Source organism: Microtus oregoni, unplaced genomic scaffold (genome assembly GCF_018167655.1).
Source record: "Microtus oregoni isolate MIOR12 unplaced genomic scaffold, Mior012 000005F_ref0000423, whole genome shotgun sequence".
Classification (NCBI taxonomy): domain Eukaryota; kingdom Metazoa; phylum Chordata; class Mammalia; order Rodentia; family Cricetidae; genus Microtus; species Microtus oregoni.
This window is the reverse complement of record NW_024543064.1, coordinates 22,159,379-22,183,869: the sequence shown is the minus strand read 5'-3', so window position 1 is coordinate 22,183,869 and position 24,491 is coordinate 22,159,379. Positions and strand designations below refer to the sequence as shown.

Here is a 24,491-nt window from a genome sequence, read left to right as displayed (position 1 = left end):
TCACAGCCAGGAGTTGAGGGTTCCACGCATATGAACAGGGAGGCTGGTCTCCATGGAGGGGGTAGGAGGTATCGGCATATGTTACTAAGAGTGAGTCACCCCAAATAACCTAAGTTTGTTGTCTTATAGTCTATGGGCTGGGAGCCCCGAGTGGGTTCCCCACAGCTAAACTCTGAGAACAGGAACCCCCAGGTGCTGATCCCCTCCTCTGCCTCTTCTAGCTCCTAAAAGCAGCCTACACTCCTGGGCTCACACACCCATTGTCTCTCTACCTTCAGAGCCATCAGCCCTGTGTTGTCTTCCTGTCTCTGGCTCCTATTCCCTTCCTTCACTCACGGGGCCTGTGTGAACCGTCTGAGACCATTTCTTGATTTCTAGATCAGTAACCCCTCCCCTCTCTAGAAGTCTCTTTGCCATATAAAATAAGTGCAGCTGCAGGTTTTAGGGTGACTAGGTGTGTATTGTGGGGTGCTCTGTCCTGCCAACACGGTGGCCTTGGGGAGAGTTGACTTTTGAAGACAATGGTCACCTACTCCTAAGGACAGCTGTTGGGAGGGGACATGCAGGTCAAGATCATTCCAGAGGGGACCGCGGGCTCCATCAGGGTGTCCCTAGCCTCTGAAGACTGGCGACCCAGCCAGGGCCTGGCAGGTAAGCAGTGCAGAGAATATGTGTATCTGTGGCAGAATGTGAGACCCAGCCCAGGATCTGGGATCCAGCAGACCAGAGTTCAAATCCCATCTCTACCTTGTCCCAGCCCTCTGGCAGGGTGTAGATGGAGGTGGGGGTGGAGCTACCATGGAGGAAGCCAACAGGTGCTTCCAGTGACCTCATTTCATCTGCCCTGTGGCTTCTGCAGGATGGAAACAGCAGCTCAGAGAGGCCAAGTTCTCTTCTTGAGATGGCACAGCTGCTGGGAGGGGTCAGGCTTTCCCAGGCCTTGGGATGTCAAGCCAAGCTGTAGCCGCTACATTGTCGTGCATGCAAGACCTCCTTCCTATGTCCTTTAAATCCACGGAACGCCTTGTAGTTCAATGTATCTGTCTTAAAATGGAGCTTTATAAGCTCCCATAAGTGGGAAATCACAGAATTCATGGGCTGGTTATACATGTTTTTATAAGGCACATTAAAATATAATTTATCACTATAAAAGCAAAAAAAGTCTATCCACAGATTATATAAAGCGATGCCACACAATCCCTCTCCTTGGGATAGGCTCTGCCACTGCTTCTTCCGACCACAGCAGTATTGACAGCGGTCCCTGCGTGCTCCCCTCCCCCACCTTTCCAGCCATCAAATGTGGATCTCCAGGGCTGTCTAAGGTCTCCCAGCACTGCTCAGTCCCTAGGCCAGACCCTCTGCCCTGGTTACCCAACCGGAAGTTGTCAGGATTTGAGCCCTGGTCACGAGTCCCCAATTCCCGGATCATTTTGAAGTCAGGGCTCAGCTAAGCTTTCAATTCAAAAGAGGTAGCAAGAGGATTGATTGTCTCGGTCTCCCAGGAGCTTTTGTGTGTGTGTGTAGGTCAGAGGTTGACACTGGTGTCTTTCTCAATGGCTCTCCGGCTTGGCGGCAGGGTCTCTCACCCGAGCCCCGAGCTCACCCACTGGATTACAGGTGGGCCGCCTTGCCAGCGTTTTACATGGACGCTGGGGAGCCGAACTCAGGAACTCAGTGAGGAACACTAGCCCTCACCCTGCCGGATTTTGTTGCTCTGTCGGGCAATCCTTTTCAAGATGGGGGGCGGGGTGCTGAAGGGCCTTTTAAAATCTCTCCTGGGACAGAAAATGATGAACTCCTATGGTAGCCAATCCAAGCTCTAGAATGTCACAGGAGGCGGGGCTTCCCAGCGGTTCCTACCCTGCTGTCCGCTTGGGGCTGCACGTCCCTTCCTTTAATTGTGAGGGTCCCCTATCCTCTGAGAAGTCAGGGAAGAGCCCTGAGCTTATTAATTCCAACGTTTCCCAGGAAGAATATGCAATCCCAGTTTTCTGTTTCAGAGATCTCACAAAGCAGGTTCGGCCAGGGGTCTCCCAAATCACCTCCAGGGGTTACAGATTGCAAAAGGGGGAGCCTATTACAGGGCCCAGCCCGTGCTCAAAACCATGTCTTTGCTTGGTGACAATTCTTCTCTCCTTCAGAGTCCAGGTTGAGGGGGAGGTGGAAATGAGCGAGGATCTCATTTTCAGGGGTGGCTTCTAGAGCCCCCCTGGCTTCTGTTCCAATCCTCATTCCTTTTTTAGACTAGCTGGGCAACAGCAAGCGAGTAATGAGCTCACCCCGTGCCTCAGTTTTCCTTTCTGTAGAATGGGGATAAGACTAGCACGTCCCTGGAACAGCCCAGGTGAGGAGCAAAGACAGTTGCTGTTTTTGTAGCTAGGCAGATCTGGGTTTGAATCCTGCTATCAGAAATACTGTTTCATTGGGGGCAAAGTCTTGACTTCTCTGGTTGGCAGATACTTTTTCTAGAAATGCGCTTCTAAGGGTGGTGTTTAGCATCCAGGAAGTGGTGTGTATGAATGCTTAGCCCAGCCCCAGAGCACTGGTGCCCCTGGGAGTGGTAGATGCCTCAGTTGGGCTCCCTGAGGTCGGATGTGACCCTCCCCGCTTCCCCCCCACTGCAGCTGTTTTACCCCAGACATACAGACTTGGCCCCCACTGTCTGAGGGCAAGGCGGAAGTGAGGCGGGCAGCCGGCAGCTTCCTCTTTTTTTTTTTTTTTTTGCCCTGCTGTGAGCCCAGGACTCCTTGTTGCTCAGAGTCTCGGAACAGGGGACCCTGCACCATGGCCTCCCGCACGGCACCGGTCCGGCAGACATGCTGTTGCTTCAACGTCCGAGTCGCCACGACCGCCCTGGCCATCTACCACATAGTGAGTACTGGGGTGTCTGGGGTGTTGTATGTGTGGGCATGTATGTGCATGTGTCAATGCGTGATGACCCACTGAGACCTTCCAAGGGGTGGATTACTACTTATCAGTTGTCTGTGGGACTCTGGACAAGCCTTGTGCTGCCCTGGGCTCAGCAGCCCTTTGCCAGATGGAATGAGAACAGTGCCCTTAAGGCTGTCGGTGTGCGAAGAGATGGGCAGGCTGGGATGGTTCCAGGATGTGGGTCCCACGCAAGGCTGAATGCAGGGCTTTCTGGGCCCTATCTTAGGGCTGGGATCTGGGGTCACACCTACTGGGCTTCCAGTAGATTCAGGGGACCCTGTTCCTCTCAGCTCACAGCTCAGTCAAACCATTGGCTTCTCCCTTCCAGGGCAGCTCAAGTTCTAAGCTTTGGGGAACTGCTTGGTGCAGCCAGCATGACTCAGTGACTCCAGGCTTGCCACATCATGACCCTGGGCAAGTCACAGTCCCCAGGGAAAAGTCTCTCTGGATTGGCCCAAGGCTGGGGTCTCTGTTCTGTTCTGCTTGGATCTACATCTTCCCCCAGCCCCTGGCCACACGCAGCTCCCAGAGGCCCAAAGTCAGGTCTCTGTTCTATTCTGCTCAGATCTATACCCCCTCACCCCCCACCCCTCTACCCCCAGCCCCTGGCCACAAGCAGCTCCCTGAGGCCCAGGCATCTTCCTGCTTCACTGACTCAGACAGAGCCTGTGGCTAGCAACTCTCCTGGGCCTGGAAGTGCTTCCTCAAAATCAACCTAAATCCGTAGGCTGCTGAGCCTGGTAACATCTGCTTCCGGCCACAGGCAGGGTGGCTGGGCAGTGGTAAGAGCCTGCTCTGTCCATAGGCTCTTGTGTATGTCTCCCTGCCCTCCCCCCTTCCCAGCCTTTGCTGTGCAACCTTGAGTGACTGGTGTAACCTCTCCGAGCCTGCTTCCTTAGATCAAAAGACGATAAGGATGATAAGAGCTGCGAGGGAGGCTGCTGTGTGGGTGAAATGGGTATCTATAAAGCGTGAGAGCCACTGCCTTTTTATGTGTGCCCCAACCTGTCCATGAGGAGCAGCGGTTCCCAGCCTTCCTAATGCTGTGACCCTTTAATAAGTACAGTTCTTCGTGTCGCGGTGACCCCCAACCATAAAATTATTTTCATTGCTTCCTCATAACTGTAATTTTGCTACTGATATGAATCATATATATATGTATATATGTATATACACATACACAAACATATATATGTGAAATAGATGTTTGTCAAAGGGGTCGCGACCCACAGGTTGAGAACCTCCGATCCAGAGGTTGGCATCAGGGGGAGCTCAGAGGGAGCTGACAGGGGCGGTGGCACTTTGTCTCCACATCAAGTCTTTCAGGCTGTCGTCTCGGGGATGGCACAGTGTTCTGGGAAGGATGTGGCGAGGTCCTTACGCCAGCTCTGCTCTAGCCAGTTGTTTGAGTTTCTGAGAAAATCTGACTTGGGGCTGCTTCCCTTTCTAAAGTGGGGACTGGGGGCTGTGGACTGGGGGTTTCTAACTCAGATGTTGGCAGAGTGCCGAGAGGTCTCTAAGTGGCTTCAGGGGGGTGGAGGGGCTTGCGGCAGCGGGGACCCTTGCTCCGCCTGCTCTGGTGGCTGCTCTGGTGGCTGTGGTCCTGCCTTTCTGAGAAGGACATTCCCGTCTGATCGTCTGGTGTCTCAGAATATATTAAATATATTAAAAAACAACAAAAACACCCCAGTGGGCTGTACTGCGTGACCACTGAGGTTTCTTCTTGTTCATGCCATCCAAGCTCCTTGACTATGGATGGGTGAGTTGATATCCTATTTCCATAGGAACCTGGAGACTGTGGGCCAAGTGGTCCAGGAAGGCTTCCTGGAAGGGGCTCCATGGGTGGAAGGGCAGGTTTTGGCCTCAGTGTGGTTGGGGAAGTGTTCATGAGAAGTTAGGGTGCAAAGATGAGGTGTGTCTGCTACAAGGGCCTTACTGAGGCTGCCAGGGAGGCTGGGGAGGAGGAAGTGCCAACAGTTTTATGTGAGGTTGGGCCTTCGACCCTTTCTTCCTGTGTTCTGCTGCTATTTGGGGCTGGGTGGGTCTTTGCATTGCCTGCCAGGAGTCACCCCCTAGCCACCATTCGAGTCCCTAGATGGGGGTCATGATTGTGCCGGCTGTAGAACCGCTGCTTGGTATGTGAGACATGCAGAGCCATGGAATGTTCTAGAGCCACAGGGGGCAGAGGAGCAGGGGAGCAGCCTGGAAGACAGACACCCATCCCAGGGGCTGGGTTAGGGTACACAGTTTTTATTTTCCTGCCCCCCACCCTCTCGGCTCGAGACTCCTGTTTCTTCCCAGAAAAAAGGGGCTGGGGTCTTTCCTTTGGTGCAGCAGGTAGATGGCAGGTGTGCCAGCAGGAGCTCACACATCTGGCTAGAAAAAGAGAAGCCACGGCCAGATGTACCAGTCACTCATGGTGCTGTCATCTGGAGCCAGCCATGGGTGACGACTCTGTATGTTGAGAGCTATTTGTGGACTTGGGTGAGGGTTAAATTGGGCCATTGACGCCTGAGATAGGGCCACGCTTCAGGGAACCGTGGGGCACAATTACGGGAAGATCCTGCCTGGCAGCGTGGCTTGTGGTCTGGATGGAGGCTTCAGGTTCCCAGGCTTGCACACGGAAGTGAAAGTGCTCTTCACTGGTCTCTTGAGTCCTCCTAAGTCGGGGGCAGGAGACAAGGAGAGAGGAGGAGACCCCAGCAGACCTTTTTGCTAGAGACATTCCTGGGCTCTCCCCTGCTGTATTCCATATTCCTGATATGGGGTAGGGCACGGAGCTGGTACCTGCGGTGGGGCTGATATAATGAGCAACTGGGCTGCTATTAGCTCGTGGACTGTGAAACCTCTGTGTCCCTCCCCACCTTTTTTTTTTGTTGTTGTTGTTTTGTTTTTCGAGACAGGGTTTCTCTGTGGTTTTGGAGCCTGTCCTGGAACTAGCTCTTGTAGACCAGGCTGGTCTCGAACTCACAGAGATCTGCCTGCCTCTGCCTCCCGAGTGCTGGGATTAAAGGCGTGCGTCACCATCGCCCGGCCCTCCCCACCTTTTTCTGTATTTGTTTATTTTATTTTATTTCTTTGCGACAAGGTCTTTCTATGAAGCCCGAGCTGGCCTGGAGCTCATTCTCCTGCTTCGGCTTCTCCACAGCTGTGTTTGCAGGTGTGCTCCACCAGACCCTGCTCCCAAGCTGTGTCACTGGGATGGGCTGGGACCCAGAGCCTCACACATGCCAGGGAAACTCGCTGGCAGGGATGGCATCCCCAGCCATCTCTTTATTTTGTCCCAGGGTCTTGCAAGTTGCTCAGGCTGGCCTGGAACTTGTGTGCTTTCTCCCTCAGCCTTCAGGGCATTTGGATGAAGGGCCTGAGCTACTAGACCCAGCACATAGACTACTTTCTAAAGCATGCATTTTGGTTTTGGAACAGTTTGTGACTTAGAGGAAATGGCAGAGTTAGTGCACAGAGAACTCCCAAGTGCCCCCTCCTGTCTTCCGTGCTGCCTGTGTCTCACGTCAGTGGGACACACCTGTGGCAACTGCATGTCAGTACCCACACGCTGTGCTTTCTCTTTCTGTCCTTATCCTTTTTCTGTTTCAGCGTCTCTCTGGGCCATCACAGTGGGTGCCATCCTTCTTGGGTTCTTCTGGGCAGCAGCAGGCTCTCAGGGCTCCCAGAGTCTCCTGGATTTGAAGCTGGGATGGTTCTGAGGCTCTCTGTTGGGCATTTTGTGGACTGTGCCTCATTGGGGGTTGCCTGGTGGGCTGTCACAAAGAGCCCAGGTTCCTGTGCACCAGGGAGGAGGATCAGTATGCTTAAGGCACTGTGTAGAGGGGTTGTACTACCCGTCTCTCAGACGGGGACAGAGGTGACATTGACCCCCTGGCAGGCATCTTCTCTGCAGAGTTTTCTTTCTTCCCTTTCCCTTTGGGGAGTGGCTCATTGCCCAACTCATATGCGTGGAGTTGGAGTTGGGAGTGAGGTTCCGCTTTCTGGAGGGTAGACTAGACACACAGAGGATTGGGGCTTCTTCATAGGACAGCCATCCATTCACATGTCCACGCCTAGTGAGTGGCTTATAAGCATATAGGGCGGGGACTCACAGGTACTGTGTCTACCAGCAGAGGAGCTTTAATGTGTCAATAGAGCATTGCGCTGTACACAGAAAACCAGGTGGTACATCCTTCACTGTGTGCAGCGTGTAGACAGTGAGCAACGGGTCTCTTGCTAGGCCCTGGCTGGGGCAGCTGGTCTTTCTGGGAGGTCCCTTTCCTCCCTCGGTCTTCTGGAATTCATTTTTTCTCTTATGATCTTCCAGGTAGCTTCCTCTTCCAGGAAGCCCTACTGGCTTGCCTGCCTCAGAACTCCAGGCTTCCTCCTCGAACTTCATGCTGTGGGTAGTGAGTTGATATGTGTCACGTTCCAACCAGAAACATGACCATCTTTGCCATCTGGGCCTCAGTGTTTCCAGCTGTTAGCCAAGGCCAATGGTCCCTGTGCCAAGGGTGATTCTTTGTAGGTTTTCAGCTTGGTAGTCCTAGGTGTCCATGGGGCTGACATGTGGGTGAGTGTCTGTGGCTGGCAATGGGGCTCAACCACAGAGGTCATTCCCTCTTTGAAAGCATATGTGCTCACCAGGGATCTAAAAATCAGGCCCGTTGTCTCAGTAGGGAAATTCTCAACTAAGGTCTGGAGTCTGGCGCCTCTTGCCTGATACCCTGGACTGGACAGAGGCAAGATCCAGCCACCTCTGTGTTTCCTGTCTGCAGTGGAGAGGCCAGCAGGGTTACCCCAGGGGCCTGGCCCCTCCTCCTCATCATTTTGGGCATCTTATTTGAGGGTCTTCCAGTCCTGAGTAGGGTGTGGCTAGGGAGGCACTGAAACACCTCTCCACTAGCGGGGTGGGAGCTGCCCTGACTTAAGGCAGGTTGCTGGCAGGCCACGGTTCCTCTGCCATCACCTGGACACAGTGACCCAAGAATCAAGGTTTTTATTCTCAGCCTAGAGCAGTGACCCAGAAAAAGGGATTGGCTCTGAGCTTGAGTCTCCCAGGAAACCCACCTGCCTTAGAAGGGGGCTCAGAACCCCAAGAAAGCAGCCAGAGACACCCGGCTTTGATCCTATCTCGAGGAACCTCAGGACAGACCCTCAGGATCCCCCAGTTGCCTGGGGAGCCAGTGTCCCCAGCGTGAGCCCCAGACAGCAGTCATCTCCACACAAGCCCTCAGTTCTTTAGAAGAGGAAACTGAGGCACAGGGAAGCCAAAAAGGGCTGCTGAGGGGACAGGCCAACTGGCTCATCAGATAAAGAATAAAAGAGCCTGGGTTCCTGATGGAGGCAGGGGACACAGTGGTGTTCCCAGCAGCCATGGGCTGATGTTCCCAGCAGACATAATCTTAGACATGGAACCCACACGTCAAGACTCAATTTCATCATTACCTGCACCATGGGGAAAGTGGGGATCCTGACAGAGCCTACCTCGGAGGGCCTAGGTCAGCATTCAGGGGAGGACCTGGGCATGCAGTAGGTGCCATAACACTCACTGCTGTTATTGGAGGTCTTTGCCCTGAGAAGGGCACACGTGTGTTCAGGTTACTCGGGCACCATGTCTTTTTTTTTTTTTTTTTTTTTTTTTTGATTTTTCGAGACAGGGTTTCTCCGTAGCTTTTGGTTCCTGTCCTGGAACTAGCTCTTGTAGACCAGGCTGGCCTCGAACTCACAGAGATCCACCTGCCTCTGCCTCCCGAGTGCTGGGATTAAAGGCGTGCGCCACCACCGCCCGGCAAGGGCACCATGTCTTAATGCAGTAACAGGATTGTGCTATTTTTTATTTATAGAAGCAGAACAAGGAAAGTCATAAATCAACAGACTTCCCAAATGCAGTGGTGGCCACGGGCCACTGAGGCTTATCTGGGACACTTTTAGCCTTTGGCTGGTGGAGGCTTGGGGTCTGTTAGCACATTCTGAAAGGGTTTATCCAACAATGGCAAAGTCATCAGGTTTAAACACCGAGATGGGAAATACATGGCTGTTTAGGGGCTAAAGAGAGCCTCTACAAGCCGACTGGGGCCTGTAACGTTCCAGCTCTTCACAGTCATTGGACCTGATCCTCCAGCCTTGTAGTTTAATGTGTTGTTGTGTTTAGTGTTTTGAGGAGGTGGGTTTTTTTGTTTGTTTGTTTTTGTTAACTTCAATTAACAAGATAAACAGGAAGTGGTGGTATAAGGAACTGCTTGTGGTGGGTATACAGGAAGTTAAAGAGGAGCAACCAGGTCAGGGTCTGAGCCTGGAGAACAGCGAGAACAGCTTCACAAGGCTGCCCTTGAAGGGAGATTAGTTGGGTGGACCCTTATCCCAGGGCATCTCAGGCATTCTGTCCATTCCTGCCTCCTGTGTCTCTGGGCAGACCCACCTCCTGTCTTCTCTTCCGTTGGGTAGCCTTGCTGGGAAAGGGGATCTCCAGAGAGCTGGAACTGGCTGCCAGCGCTCTGGGTCCAGCATGTCCCGGGCCACCGGTGGTAAACTGTGTCAGACATCATCAACGTCATCAACGCCCCTCAGCTCTGCTGCTTGGGCCTCTGTGTGTGCCCTGACTTCTGGAGGATGGCTCCACGCCCGTCATGTGTTCCCAGCTTGTCCCACACCGTCCCCAGCCACATTACTGCTGTCACTAATGGGGTGGGGGGATTTCACCGTGTGATTGGACGGCTGCCAATCTTGATCACTAAGAGGGGTGCCTCTGTTCCTGGGTGGGGTCTCTGTCCTTCCCTTGTGCTGTCTGCTATGACTGAGCCCTTTCCAGGGATATTCTCTTCCACTGAGAATCCTCCCCCGAGTCCCCACAGTCTCCGAGCTCCCCTCGTGTCCCTAGATCTGCACTTTATGTCTCTGTGCTCTGCCTCAGCAGCTGCTACAGCGCTTGGCTTGGCCTGAGTCATCTTTCGTAAGTACTGAGGCCTGGCAGGCAGCAGGTGGCAGCCAGGCCCTAGTGACTTTCATTTCTATAACCCATTAACTGGTTACTTACCCCTAGAAACCTACAGACATCTCCGTCCCAAATCGTGACCAACTCTCACCAAGCAACTGTCCCCTTAGGTGTCCTTCTGGTCACTGCTTTGCCCTGTGGCTGCCTGTGACTGCCTCAGTGCTTGGAGCGCTCCAGGGTGGTGGCTTCACGGCCTTTGACTCCTGAGGTCACCTTAGCCCTCTGGCCTCTCCTTTGCTGCACAGGGTCTCACAGTGCGAGCCTCTTGGGTGTTTATTTGTCTGCCTCCCTGTGAAGGAAGACAGGGCCGGGGTGGCTCGGGCTCTGGGGCTTCTAGTTAACCCGACTCGTAGCTTGTGCTTCTTGTTCTTGCACAGGTGCTCTTTGGGAATCAGCCTATCTTTTGGGGTCATCATCTTTTGTGGCAGATAGATGTGTCCTCATTTTCTCCTCACAATGACTCTCTGAGGTGGGAGGGTTCTGCTCTCCTATCTTGGGGAAGCTGAGGTACAGAGAAATTTAAGTGGCCTGGTGAGGCCCACACAGGACTTGACTATACTGGGGTTCTTTTTTGTTTTTCCTTCTCTCTCTCTCTCTCTCTCTCTCTCTCTCTCTCTCTCTCTCTCTCTCATTTTTCGAGACAGGGTTTCTCTGTAGCTTTGGAGCCTGTCTGGAACTCTCTCTGTAGACCAGGCTGGCCTCAAACTCACTGAGATCCACCTGTCTCTGCCTCCCGAGTGCTGGAATTAAAGGAACGTGCCACTACCGCCCGGCTTCTCTCTCTTTTTTCTCTCTCTTTTCCTGCCTCCCTCATTCCCTCCTTTCTTTCCTTTTCCTGTCTTTCCTTCTCTTTTGGAGACAAGGTCTCCTGTTGTCCAGGCTGGCCTTGGACTCTGTATGTTCCCAAGGATAACCCAGAGCTCCTGATCCTCTTGCTTGCTCCTGGCAGGTGTTGGGATTATAGGCATGCACCACCACATCTGGGACCTCTAAGCCCCTAGAGAGAGTCCAGGCAGTGGGGGGGGATAGTTAATGACACTGGGACAGGGGTGGGGAGGACCATCAAGGCTGGGGAGGACGATCAGGGCTGGGGGAGCAGAGCCAGCTCTGGTAACTCTGGACAGAGGTGGTTGCGAGGGAGCCAGCAGGGCACAGTGGAGTGGGCAAGCAGAGCGAGGGTGTTGCGGTGGCGTCTGGAGGCTGGGGGTGCGCAGAGGAGATAGTGTTTTACGGGGAGTGACCCTACTCACGCACCCTGATAAGCTGGGACAGGAAGGAGGCAAGGGGAAGGGAACTTCCTTAGGCTGCTGACACTTCTGTCTCCTCTGTGTCCTCACAGATGCCTCGATCTGGGTTCCTCAGGGTGGGATAAACATTTAGGCCTCGTGTTCTGCAGCTTCTTAAGGCTCCAGGCCGAGCGGCAGGACACAGTCAGGGCTGATGTACCCATGGGTCAATGGTGGAAGGGTGTGGGTGGCACCAGGGACTCACTGTTGGTGAAGGGTGAGGACAGGCCTAGGCATGAATCTCCAGTTCATCTCCAAGCGTTGCTAGGAGACCTCCCCACTTCCCCTTTCTCCTTTAGATGAGTCGTTTATGCGGTGGCTCTTGAGGTGGTTGGGGTGGGATTAACATCTGCTCAGGAAGAACCAGGAGATACCATGGGGGTTTAGGATGTGGCTTTGCCTGTAAACGGGGCTCCCGGGAGAGCCCCAGAGAACTGTAGGTTTCCAGCTGGGAAGGGAGAGCGGCCTTAAGCAGCTGTTCTTAATTGTTTTGAAATTATTTTTTATTACTTCCACCCGTATGGATATTTCTTCTGTATGTATATCTGCGCACCCGCAGAGGTCAGGAGAGGGCAGCCAGTCCCCCGGAACTGGAGTTACAGTGGTTGTGAGCACCCTGTGGATGCTGGGAGCTGTCCTCTGGGGAGATGAAGGCATCTTTCCAGCCCCACCATTTGCGTACCTTCCCCTTCTCGTCCTGCCTTATTTGAACCCAGAGCGAGAGGTCTGACGCCAGTAACCCCGCCCACTATGCGCACCCTCCTCTTATCACCGTGGCATCTGAACACGGCCCTGTCATCCCCCATCCATGTCATCAGTGGTAGTATTTTCATCACGGCGACCACAGTCGTTACTTACTTGCCTCCCAGCACGCCCACTGGTGTTTGCTCCATCACCGGTCCTGCCGCAGCCCCGTCACCTATGCCAGGCTGACGCCAGGAAAGTGAGGCCGCCCCTTCTCACCCGCGTGGCTGGCACTCTCAGCCTGACGCCTTCTCTCATCACTATGCCCGGCCCTCGGTCCCTGGCCTGCCTTCTCCCTCATGCCCCTCCCATGTGGGTGCCCAGACCTGCTCAAGCTGTATACGGGCTCTGTACCCCGTGTGCCCTGTGACCCTGCAGCAACCTTGGAAGGTGTCTGTCCTCATTTCAAAGCCGAGAGAGGTCAGTGGCTAACTCAGGGTGCAGCGTTCATAGCCACAAAAGGTCACCTGTGTGGTGAGAGGCTCCTGGGGTGGCACAGCAGGTTCAATGCCGCCTGGCTCGCCTCTGGAGAGAGGACAGCTCCGATCCCCAAGACACCGCCAGCCAGCTTCCTGAAGCCTGGGAGAGTCTCAGGACTGTAGCCAGGTGGAGTCCAGGGTCAGTGAGGGAGAGGCTAAGCCTGGAAATCCCCCCTCTCTGTCCTCTGTCCTCTCATGGCTGCTTTGAAAGAACCAATTGCTTCTTGGGAGCTTGGCTGCTCACTGAGGCGTTTGGCCATGGCGGAACAGTGTCCTCCGGGCTGGTGCAGCTGGAGGCTTTGTGGGTGGAAGGCCATTGATGTGGGGCCTTGCTCTGTGGCCCTCCTGTATTTTTTCAGTGGTCTCAGGTGCCCATGGAAGAGACCCTTCCCACGGTGAAAACTGAGGTGTGGGAGTGGCCAGGGAGAGGTCACCAGCACGGTGACACAGATGGGTAGAGAGTCTGTGGGATCCAGAGTCTGCAGATCTGAGGGCCGGGGGCCCAGTTCCCAGGGAGGAGGGAGGAGGCTGTGAACAGACCTACCAGCCCTGAGAAGAGCCCTGGTGGTGGAAACCGAGGCACAAGGTTCCATCCAATGTGTCCTGAGGAGCAGACCAGCCCCTCTTCTCTCGGTCCCCATTGCCTGGGCTGGTTCATTTTGTCTTGTTTATTGGGCCACGGGCAATTGTAGGCCAAACTTGTGTTCAAGTCTGAGTGCGCAGTGGGGTCAGTAAGTTCACGAGTTGCCATTTGCTCTCTCGGGGAGCACAAGATGGTGGGCTCTGAGGATGACTCCTTGCTGCTGAGCGCACTCCTCGGTTGCCTTGCTGTGTGAACTTAGGCTGCTATCTGCCCTCTCTGAGCCCCAGACTCTCAAATGACAAATAAGGACAACCCTTCCCCCCAGCCCTCAGCAACCTACTGAGTAGAGATCCAAGGTGACAGAGAGCTAGCAGAAACTTTTATTTTACACAGGGAGCCAAGTGGTGAAGACCAACAGCCTGGTATAGGTTTTCAGAGGTTTCTGGAAGGCCTTGAGCAAGCTCCACGACCTGTGAGCCTGGTCTGTGGAGGCGCCAGAGTACAAAGACTGACCCTGGCATGGCCCTTTCTTGCTGTTTTCCGGGTCACTGGCTACTCCCAAGGGTTGCTGCTGGGACCTGAGTGGCGGTGTCTCTCAGAGCACAGCTCCAGGCTGAGGAGTCCGTGAGGACGGTGAGGAGCCAAGTTCCCTGTAGTGGGGTTGAGGCAGTCCTCAGGGCCCTTAGATGCAGTGTGAGGGAGACTTATTTTATTCCTTTGAGTCAGGGTCTCATGCAGCCCAGGCTGAACTCAAACTGACTCCATAGCTTAGAGCAGATGACCCTGATCTTTCTGCCCCCACCTCTCAGAAAGTAGGATTACAAAACGCTGTAGCACGCGGGACTTGTGGGGTGTCCTGCATGCACACTGTACCCCAGCCCCAACGTGAGGGTTTCTGAAGTTCGTACCGTCTCCTTTATTAATCTCTGGAAGGTCTCGGCATGTGTCTCTGATGTTTGCAGTACCCTGCACACAGCATAGAAATGCAGACATATTCTGAAGGTTGCCCGGATGTTGGTATGTGGCTATGGTGACGGCTCATTCTGGGGTCTGGGCCAACAGACCTGGCTCAGTGTGTTTGGAGACGGCTAAGTATGGGGACAGTACAGCAGACTTGAATGTTTGTCTCCACCCTGCTCTTGCCTTGCTGTGTGGCCTCAGGCACAACCCCCAGTCTCTCTGAACTTATGACATAAACAGAGAGATCTTATAACACAAGAGAACCCAGGGCTCATCTGGCAGTGGGAAGTTGGGATCATCTCACCTGGCAAAGTTCCTGGGCTCAGGCCTGGAGATGGGTCTGCATCCTTTTTTCAGCACCCCCCACCCCATTGATCCTGCTGCCTCTCAGGATGAAGAAGGGGATCCCTGGACATCAGGTGGAGGAGCAGTTAGAAAGAGGCTGTGAGTGATTGCCCAGCCCAAGGCTGGCTCTGGCCTCTGCCCCTACCAGGTCCCCCTAGGGCTTTTCTAACACTGCGCAGTCTGTGCCTCCTGCATCCTGTGATTGCCTCTTTACAGATGGGCAAAATCAGAGAGGTAAAGCGTCTTTCTCAAGGACACACAGCAATCTGGACCCAAATCCTGGAGCCATCTCTCCATCCATTTCCTGTGCTGTCCTTTCTGTGTTCCTGAACTGGAGGTTCAGAATGATAGCTTGAGACTGGTAAATTGAGACATGCTAATGACAACAAACAAACACCCCCAAACCCCAACCAACCAACTGACCAATCCCCCGGAGTTAGCAAGGGGAAGCAGATGGAGGGCGTCTGGCTGCCTTCTGACTCAGTATGACCTGCCATAGTGGTCAAATGCGATCTTAGGCTGTATTGATAGAGATAGGGCACCCACACAAGGGAGGGGGATGCTGATCCGTGTGGGGAGATTGTTCCTGGAGAGCTGAGTGTGTTGTAGTAGGGAAGGGGCACAAACTCCATGGGCAGACATGTAGCAGGGTGTGAGATCCGTGAGGTTGCGTGGTGTCGGGCTCTCTTCTGCCTGCTGGGTGGACAAAATGTGACCCCTGACATCCTTTCAAGCTGCAATTTTGGCCACTGGGACACCCAATACTTAGGCCTGTCAGAATCACACCTTCTGTCTGTCCCGGATGGTAAGGATCCCCAAGGGATAGGTTTCATTCATTCATTCATTCATTCATTCTCTAAATGCAACAGCCACGTCAGTAAATAAACAAGAGACCCAGGCTTCCCTGCTGGAGGCGGCGGTCCAGGCCACACCTGCTCCTTGTTGTGCAGACTGAACTTTCTTATCTGTCCTGTGCTTTGGTCAGCCATCCTGTCTGGCCCCCTACAGTCTAGGAGGCTGGTGTTATCAGCTTCTCCTGGAGCTGTGGTGACCTGCAACTGCTCACTGCGGTCCTGGCACTCCACAGTGCGTCTTATTCTTCCACGGACAGCCCACGGCCTTGAAGCTCCATGATGCTTGGGTGTGATAACTAAGGTTCCATGTCAGCCAGAGCCTGTTCTGGATTGGAGGGTGCAGGGAAGGGGTGCAGTTGGGCTGCCTGATCTTCAGCCCAGAAGCAGGGTGTCCACTCTGAGTCTGCCCTGTGGTACCTAAGGTAGCTTCTGAATGAACCCTAATTACAGACGTAGAAACTGAGGCCGTGGGAAGTCAGGTCACTTGTCCACGGTCACACAGCAAGGAAGAGGAAGGGCCAACATGAGGCACTTAAACACCATATGTTTACCCAGGATGCTCACTGACCAGGCAAGCTGTCACTCCAGCCCCTGACGGTACCCCGCTTAGATGGCAGCCCTGGCTGACTGGTGATCCACTCTCCCCCAGGTCATGAGCGTCTTGCTGTTCATCGAGCACGTGGTGGAGGTGGCCCGCGGTAAAGTGTCCTGCCGATTCTCCAAGATGCCATACCTCAGGATTGGTATGTCTGGGGACAGCGGTGGTTGGGAGGGGACCTGTAGGCAGTGCATGGTAAAGGCACAGAGGCTGGGGGCTGTGGTCCTGTCTTCATCACTGGACTCCTGTGCACCCCTGCTTGACTCTTTAGCCTGGGGTATTTAATCTGCAAATGAGGCTCTCCCCTGTTTGTGCTAAAGCCTTCCTCAGATTCTGAGGCTTAGACCATATTGGCCACTTCATACATGTCCTGCCCACCAGCCTCTTTCTCTGCCTTTCCTAGCCCCCACGGTGTTGAGGAGAGCCAACCTCCTTCCCTGGTCTGATCCCAGGCTTTGCTGTTCACACTCCTAGCCCCACATTAGTGGTCCCCAAAGCCTGGTCCCCAGAACCCACCGAGACTTTGTCTCAGTCTCTGCCCTGCCTTACAGCCGACCTGCTGTCCAGCTTCCTGCTCATTGGAGTCCTGTTTGCCATCAGCGTCAGCCTGCTGTACGGAGTGGTCAAGGTGAGGCCCGTGCAGGGACGGAGGAGGGGCCAGGAGCGAACGCCTTCCTGCTGTCCTGAGTACCCCACAGATCTCCATATGTCCATCTGGGAGAGATTCTGTTCCCCGTGCGACTCCATAATCTGTTGGTGTTCAGTACCTTTTAGGATGTGACCTCCAAGGGGCTGGGCCGGGTTATCAGGGGGGCTTTGGGGTAGCGGGGTACTCTATGGACTATGAGTAGGGTTGGGAGCTTTGAGACAAAAGAGGAAGGGGACAACAGTGTAGAGGGAGATTGATAATTTCTCCTTAGGGACAAGAGCCTTTGTCCTCTCCCCTCCCCCCCGACTGCAGAAGGACACTTGCTCATGAAATCCTGGGAATGTGGTTATACAGATCCAGACAGAGTTGGGGTGACTTGGGGGAATCTGGGGGAGACTGAATCAGGCAAATTTACTTCCTGCAAAAGAGAAGTCATCGGCCCCATGGCCCCCGGCAGGTAGGAAGTGGACCTTGTCACTTGGGGAGAGTCCTGCCCTGCAGATGGTGGGGGTGCAGGTTAGGCAGAAGTGGTGGCTTTAATGCTGACCGGGAGTGTCTCATTCCCTGGCCACCTCTGCTGTGTCTGCGTCCTCACTCTGTGAGGTGCCTATAGGGGATACTGCAGGAGCTCACACTGCCCAGAGCAGGGGTCCCTGAAGACTCAGACAGGGTTTCTCCATCATCTCTGAGTAGCTTAGATAACTATGAGACACCCCCCCCCCCAGGATACTTCTGTTTCTGTGACTTTGCCCCACCCCCTCATGACAGACTACATGCATGGTTGCTGGGTTCCCACCAATGGAGAGAGACGCTGACTGATCTCCTGGGCATTCTTTCCATGGTCTGTCACATCTGGCCTTGACCACCTGGAGAAAGGTGGCTACTACACAGGGCAGGCTCCTCCTGCTGGGCCTTTACCTGCTGGTACCCCTGCCTCTGGCCCTGTGCTCAGTCCCTTCATCTAACAAATTACAGATCTAGCTGGTGTCTCTTTCTAGGGTGCCCTGTCCGGTGCCCTTCTCTGTAGAATGGACACCTTGTGAGTCCTTAAGGAAGAACCAATGAGCCAGACTCTGCTCTCAGAGTCTGTCATCTAGCTCCCACGGCTGGGATGCAAATATCCAAGAGAATCTTGCAGAAGGAGGGTTCATTTTGGCTCGTGTTTCCAGCCCACGGTGTTCTGGCTCTCTCTTTGGGTGTGAGATGAGGCAGAACATCACAGTGGGGAGGAAGTGGCATTTGGCTGGCAAAGCTGCTCACTTCATGGTAGCCAGGAAGGAGGGAGAGGAGAAAAGGTGTCATGGCTAAGCCCAGAGAGCACCCCCAGTGACCTTCAACCTCTAATCAGGCTCACCCCCTAAGTACCATTTGCCCACATCATCATCTCATGACCCCTTTGCTGGGCTCAGTTGATAGAGTGCTTCCCCAGCATGCACAAGGCCCTGGGTTCAAGCCCCAGCACTGCACAGCCAGGGCATTGATGGCGCTTGCCTACAGTCTAAACGTTCTGGAGGCAGAGTCAGGAGACTTAAGTGTTCAAGGTCATCCCTGTGACAGAGGGAGTTTGAGGCCAGCCTAGAGTATATGAGATCACATCTTAAAAAACCAAAAGACAGAAAAACAAAACCTATAACCGGCCCCTGTGTACAGAGCTGGTTCCTTGGTGTCCTCTGAGACACCACGATGCCCCTTTCCTGGTCCCCACAGTGTGACTCACAGGAAGGTGTGTGGGTCCAGGCAGGGCTACTCACTGATCTGGTGGCATTAGTGAAAGCCAGGGAGGGAACAGACTGCATGGGGACAGGACAGCACTGTGGAGTGTTGGCACGTCAGGGGCCTGACAGGATGAACCTGCCTTCTAGAACCGGGAGAAGTACCTGATGCCCTTCCTGTCCCTTCAAATCATGGACTTCCTGCTGTGCCTGCTCACGCTGCTGGGCTCCTACATCGAGTTGCCAGCCTACCTGAAGTTTGCCACCGGGCCCCGCTCTGTGAGTACCCGTGTGTATGGCCTTACCTGGGCAGCCTGGCCAGGTCATTGTCCCTTTCCTCCTCGATATCCTTCAGCAAGGCCTCTGATTCCTGCAAACCACTGCCAGGCAGGATCCTTTTTCTGCAGGCTACACTTCCTGCTTTAGGACCACATAAGGGTGTCGTGAGGTTGGAATGTGGTGTGTAATGCCACCATAGGGCTGCAGCCCCAGCCCCAGCCCCAGACCAGAGGACTATGTCTCCAGACCCCCGAGCCTGGTGAGACGGCTGTTTCACACTGGCAGTGCATGGGTTACCCCAGAGATAAAGGCATGGGGCCTTTTCAGGCTTCAGTCTTAGTCTAATTCCTCTTTCGGAATCCAGCCAGATGGATCGATGGATGGTCAAGACCAAGGGACGAGGGATGGAGGAGAGCTGTGATGGCCCTAGCAGGTCGCAATAGGCACAGCTCTGTCACACCTGCCTTCACAACCCCCAGCTCTGCTCCTCGAAGGGCTGGGCTGCTGGAAGGTGGGAGGGCTGGGGAGTTAGAAGACCCCTGTCACGGTCCTAGCTCTGTGCACACCCTGATGTGAGCACCACACGTCCCTTTCTCTAAGTACAGCTGACGAGGGTGTGGCTAGTGGATGGTCTCCCACAGGAGGGCTACTCTGTGTCTCGCTCATGAGGTTTCATGCTTCCTCTTGGTCCTCCTAAGGGTCCCTCTAAGGTCCCCCTGATGACCCTGCAGCTGCTTGACTTCTGCTTGAGCATTCTGACGCTGTGCAGCACCTACATGCAAGTGCCCACCTACCTCAACTTCAAGTCCATGAACCACATGGTGAGTGCTGGCGGAAGACCAGGCCACATCCTGGCTGTGCAGCTGGGAGCAAGGTGTCTCCCCACGCTGGGAAGGGGTCATGGTTGGAGGCTGAGTTTCCAGGGTGGGGAGACTCAGGTGTGAGTGATGTACAGGGGGAGCAACTGTCAGACAGAATTTCTAGGGTGAAAGGAGGCCAGGCCAAAATGAGCCGTATGACATCCTGCCCTGCCTTATAGGAATGATACTAAGTGTCCACTGCTGTCACTGTCCCCAAGCATGGTGACTTAAAATAACACGTGTTATGTGACAGTTCTGAGGACCAGGAACTTTGTGGTGGCTTGCTAGGTGGTTCAGTTGGTGACAGCTAGCATGGTCGCTAGGCTGGAGGCGAGTGATCAGCTCCCCCAGGGATCCTTATATCAGCTTTGATGCCCCCTGCAGTTCCTCATAGTGTGGACCTCACATAGGGCAGCCTGAGCATCCTCAGGGTATGGCTGCTGGCTTTCCCAGCGGACGGGTTGGGAAGGAGAAAGGGAGGCATCAATAGGGATGTCTTCATCTGGCATCGGGCTGGCTGTCCTGAAAGCTCACATTGCCCCCAAGTGAATCTAGCCCACCCTCCAGGAAAGAGGCCAGTGTTCCTGAATTCAGGAAAAGGAGGGTCAAAGAATGTCTGGGGTGCCAGGCATAGTGGTGCTCGCCTGGAATCCCAGCACTTGGGAGGCTGAGGCAGGAGGATTGCTGTGAGTCTGAGACCAGTCTGGACTATGTTGCAAGATTGTTTCAACAGACAGACAGGCAGACAGAATGTGCGGGCATATCTCCTCTTTCCCAGAGGTGGTGCCTCTCACACCTGGTGTCAAGCAAGTTGGTCCCAGCTGGAGCTACCCTGGTGGTGGTGGGAGTGACCTGCCAGGTTTCCGAGGATGAGGCAGCTCCCTGAAGCCATCTAGGGAAGACATGAGGTGGTTCCCAACCTGGGAAGCACCAGCTACCCTCATTTTCCCTGGGACTCTTGAGCTGGGAGTTGCCAAGGTGGAGAGTGTGTGTGTGTGTGTGTGTGTGTGTGTGTGTGTGTGTGTGTGTACGTACCTGCCACCCTGACTGGTGGGGGACTAGAGCCCCCAGGGCTGAGGTGTTGATGTGCCTCTATATTGTTGCAGAATTATCTCCCGAGCCAGGAGGGCATGCCACACAGCCAGTTCGTCAACATGATGATCATCTTCTCAGTGGCCTTCATCACTGTGCTCATCCTGAAGGTGAGTGGCCCTGCGCAGCCATGGTTCTGTTTTAAGCATGGTTTCAGGCTGTGCAGTGGCTCAGGTTTTCCCATAATGGACTATGAGGAGGCAGAATGAGGTGTGCTGTGGTCCCCTCCTGGTTCTAACCTTTCCCTAGCCCACCTGCCTCAGCTCCTCTGACCTGACTTAGAGTCTGTGGGTTTCTGAAGTCATCTGCACTCAGCTGCCTGGGCCCAGCATGTAGCTCTTTGTGACACTCGCCCAATGTGCTGTCCTAAGTTAGACTTTAGCCCTATGGGTGGAGGCTACACACATAGTTCTGTGTTCTTAAAAAACAATGTATCAGGTGTCTTTGTTTTCCAGGCTGGCCTCAAAGTCACTATGTAGCCCAGGCTGACTTTGAACTCCTAATCCTCCTGCCTCCACTTTCCAAGTGCTGGGATCATAGTCTATGCCCTCAATCTCAGCTCAGAGGCAGTTTTGAAGAGGACTTTCCCATTATTTGGGCCAGTTCCGTTTCCTCTCCAGGCCTCAGATGGGTGGGGTCCTTCCGATAGTGAATTCCCCATCACTTGGATGGATGAGTAGGGTGTGTCTGTGTCCAGGGAGGCTGGAGGGCTGATCAGAAGCCTGGATATCCCTTGCTGAATAGTGGCTGTGGGCATCAGATGGGCAGTCTCTGAGGCATGCCAAGCTGGCATGTGAGGAAGCCCAAAGCCGGAATGGGAGGGGTGTCTGAGCAGCTATTTGGATGCTGACTTCTGGGGTGAGGAAGCAGTGGCTCCCTGGAGGCGTTGAACATCTGTCTGGAGCCTCTCAGGTGAGAGTAGGAGGGCGGGCAAAGCCAAGCCAAAATGGGCTCTTTTCCAGGTCTACATGTTCAAGTGTGTGTTGAGATGCTACAGATTCATCAAGTACACGAATTCAGCCACAGAGAACAGCAGCTCCAAGATGTTCCTCAAGGTGAGCCTGATGAAGGGGCAAATACCATGGCTACCACTTTCTAGCTGTGCCACTTGGGGCCAGTTCCGTTTCCTCTCCAGGCCTCAGTACTTGTAAGAAGATTGTTGGACCAGAAGAAATGTAAACAACATCACCTCTAATAGTCTAAGATTCCATCCACTAACCCATCCATCTACCCACCTACCTATCCGTCTATCATCCATCTACCCATCTACCCATCCATCACCATCCACCTACCTACCTACCCATCTATAATCCATCCACCTACCTACCTACCCATCTATAATCCATCCACCTACCGACCTACCCATCTATAATCCATCCACCTACCTACCTACCCGTCTATCATCATCCATCCACCTACCCATCCATCATCCAGCCATCTACCCACCTATCCACCCACCCATCCATCTATTCATTCATCCCTCTAGCCACCTACTCATCCATCCATCCATCCATCCATCCATCCATCTTTCTACCTACCCACTCACTTACCCATATACCTGTCTATCAGGCCATCATCCATCCCATATATTTACTCATTCATCCATCCAACCACTCATCTACCCATCATTCATTCATCCACCCACCACCCACTCATCCATCCACCCATCCACCCATTCACTCACCACTCACCACCCAACTAACCATCATCCATCTGTCCACCATCCTTCAATCCTTCATCCTTCCTTTACTGCCTCTTGTTCCTTTGGCCTTGTACCCAGTGTTGGAGGGTAGAGGACACTGAGATGTCACCTCTGTCTTATGGGTATGCATAGTCTAGAGTGATTCCAGTTGCTGAGATGTGTTTACACCTTGGTATGAAACACAGGGACCTAGACCATTGAGCTGGCACACCAGTGCACTAGGGACTGGTTCCTGGAGGAGGTGACCTCTGGTAGGGGTTGGGAAAGAGAGAGGGTTCCTGGCAGCAGCTGACTGTCAAGTGATGGAAAATTGCAGCTGTGCTAAGTGTTGGGAGCTTACTTTCTTCGAACTGTGGAAATTGCTTTAATTAAGACACTCCTGGTTGCAAGTAGCAGAGACCTAACTCCTGTTGATTTAAGTCCCAAGAGGGAATTAGTAGCCTGTAGCACTTAGAAGCCCAATGCAGGTGTGGCTGAGTCCTGATCTTGGGGTTTGATCCCTATATTTTGACTCTCCTCTCCTCAGTCTGTACCCCAATTTCAGGCAGACCTTCCCTATCATATCAAAAGAGCTGTCAGAACCCATGGACTGACACCCTACCCTTTCAGTCGCCCCAGCAGGAAGGGTAGTATATCTGACTGGGCCAGTTTGGGTCACTTTACTTTCTCCAGTCAGAGGTTGATAGCCATGGATGGGAGGGATGGGGATCAGTTCTTTTGAGAGCATTTGGGCCAAGAATGTTTATCAAAGCCCTGGGATATTGAGGTCAATGGGCCAAGGCAGGTGCATCCCCTGTGGGAATAGGAAGCGTACTCGGGTCTCATAGGCATGCAAGCTGCTGTCATCATCATTTTGATGGATGTGGGAGAGTCCCTGTACCCCAGGTTAGACCTCATGGTGCTCATCTGTCTTCTCTGTCTCTCCCAGGTGGCTCTGCCGTCCTATGAGGAAGCCTTGTGTCTACCCACTAAGAATCCAGAGGGAGACCCTGCACCACCCCCATACTCAGAAGTGTGATGCCACCAGGCCTCAGCCCTTGGGCTGGGAGAGGTGGAGCTTCCTCCTCCTGCTTCTTCTTCACTTTGGTGGCTGCTGTGACTTACTAGAGGACAATCTGCTTGTGCACCCCCTTACTGTCTTCTCCTCCTGGGGACCCCTCACTCACGACTGAGTCACCCCTGGGCTAAATGACCCATTGAGTCTCAGAATACTCAGCCTAGCAGCTCGTCTTGTCCCCATCAGCAATGGTACTTGTTCAGAGCACAGTCACGGCAAACTTGGTAGGGTGAGTTTGGTTAACAGCTACCAGATTGATCTGTTTAGCCAGGCGGCCAACACCGAAGGGGCAGCAGGAACAGAATTTGGACAAGCAACAGTTCTGGGTATCCGTTTACATGTAGCTTTCGGGCTACAGGGCAGTTCATGATCATGGAGCCCATTTACCAACCCCATATTCCCAAAGTATACATATAAAACAATCCCTTCAAACAGGTTGCTTAAATAGCAATTCAGCCAACTGTTGTCACTAGGATTTATGATAAAATCCAATAAAAAAACTGAGGTGTCAAACAGAAGGAAAAAAATGGCGTTCCTCTTATTATCCACTTCCTCGTACCCCGTGGGTACCCAGCCTCTGCTTGAGTTCCTCTAGCAGCTGGAGGCTGCGAGTCCAACAAACATTCCCACCGCTGCCCTGTTCATTCTGTTCTGTGCGGGAAACAATGGTTGCTTCTGTTTTAAACATCTCTTCCCATGAGCCACCGCGCCGATGGCAAGCTGTCCTCACCTTCGTCAAGAGCTGGCTCTGTGTTCCCTATGGACAGACAGTGGTGAGGTCCCTGCAAGAGTCACCTTAGCCACAGGCAGAATTAGGGTCTGGTTGTCATGACATCTCAACAACCAGATTGGTCCAGCCTGTTTTGACCAAGGCTATGCTCAGGCGATGACAGGCTTGGAGTCAGGCTCTCTGTGGGGAGCAGTCTGTCACCGTGGCTGCCCAACTGGGGCAGGCTAGCCGATGAAGGGTGAAGAGCCAGACAGAGGCTTGTGTTCCACAGTGGCAGCAGGGAGGGTCGGTCCATGCTACTCTGTTGGCTTTGCCATGGCTAGGGGTTATGCTGAGGATTAATCCTATTGCTAAGGGTCTACACCCTGCCTGTGGTGTAGACAGAGCTGCAGGGGCTGAGAGAGGTTCCCACTGCTCCTATGGCATTGCTTTTGTGTGACTTGGAATAGGGGCCAATAAAGCAGCTGCAAGCTTTGCTCTGACTCATGTGGTTCTTGACAGATGATGCAGGGACAGAGGACCCGCCTCTGGCCTCCAGCCTCCATTACCCCAGTACACACGTGCACAGCACGTCTGCCCATCCCCTGGGCCCTGCTCAGCTTGCCAGTGGCACCTCTCCAAAACTGTTTCTGACCACAGGTCACTATG

The 24,491-nt window shown here is 53.7% G+C and overlaps 1 protein-coding gene across 1 annotated transcript; it reads left to right on the top strand.

The window, feature by feature from the left end:
- Nucleotides 1–2,741: 2,741 nt before the first annotated feature.
- On the top strand, nt 2,742–24,317 carry Laptm5 (lysosomal protein transmembrane 5). The gene is made up of 8 exons (XM_041652167.1): nt 2,742–2,871; nt 15,814–15,907; nt 16,314–16,390; nt 18,274–18,402; nt 19,101–19,223; nt 20,369–20,464; nt 21,317–21,409; nt 22,985–24,317. The coding sequence occupies exons 1-8, from the start codon at nt 2,785–2,787 to the stop codon at nt 23,072–23,074; spliced, it is 789 nt and encodes a 262-aa protein (XP_041508101.1). The 5' UTR covers nt 2,742–2,784; the 3' UTR covers nt 23,075–24,317.
- The last annotated feature ends 174 nt before the right edge of the window (nt 24,318–24,491 follow it).

Excerpts from the sequence above, each read along its gene's own strand:
- Laptm5 (XM_041652167.1), top strand. The coding sequence starts at position 2,785 with ATGGCCTCCCGCACGGCACCGGTCCGGCAGACATGCTGTTGCTTCAAC. Across the intron at positions 2,872-15,813 it reads CCCTGGCCATCTACCACATA|GTCATGAGCGTCTTGCTGTT; the intron begins GTGAGTACTGGG and ends ACTCTCCCCCAG. Across the intron at positions 18,403-19,100 it reads TTGCCACCGGGCCCCGCTCT|GGTCCCTCTAAGGTCCCCCT; the intron begins GTGAGTACCCGT and ends GGTCCTCCTAAG.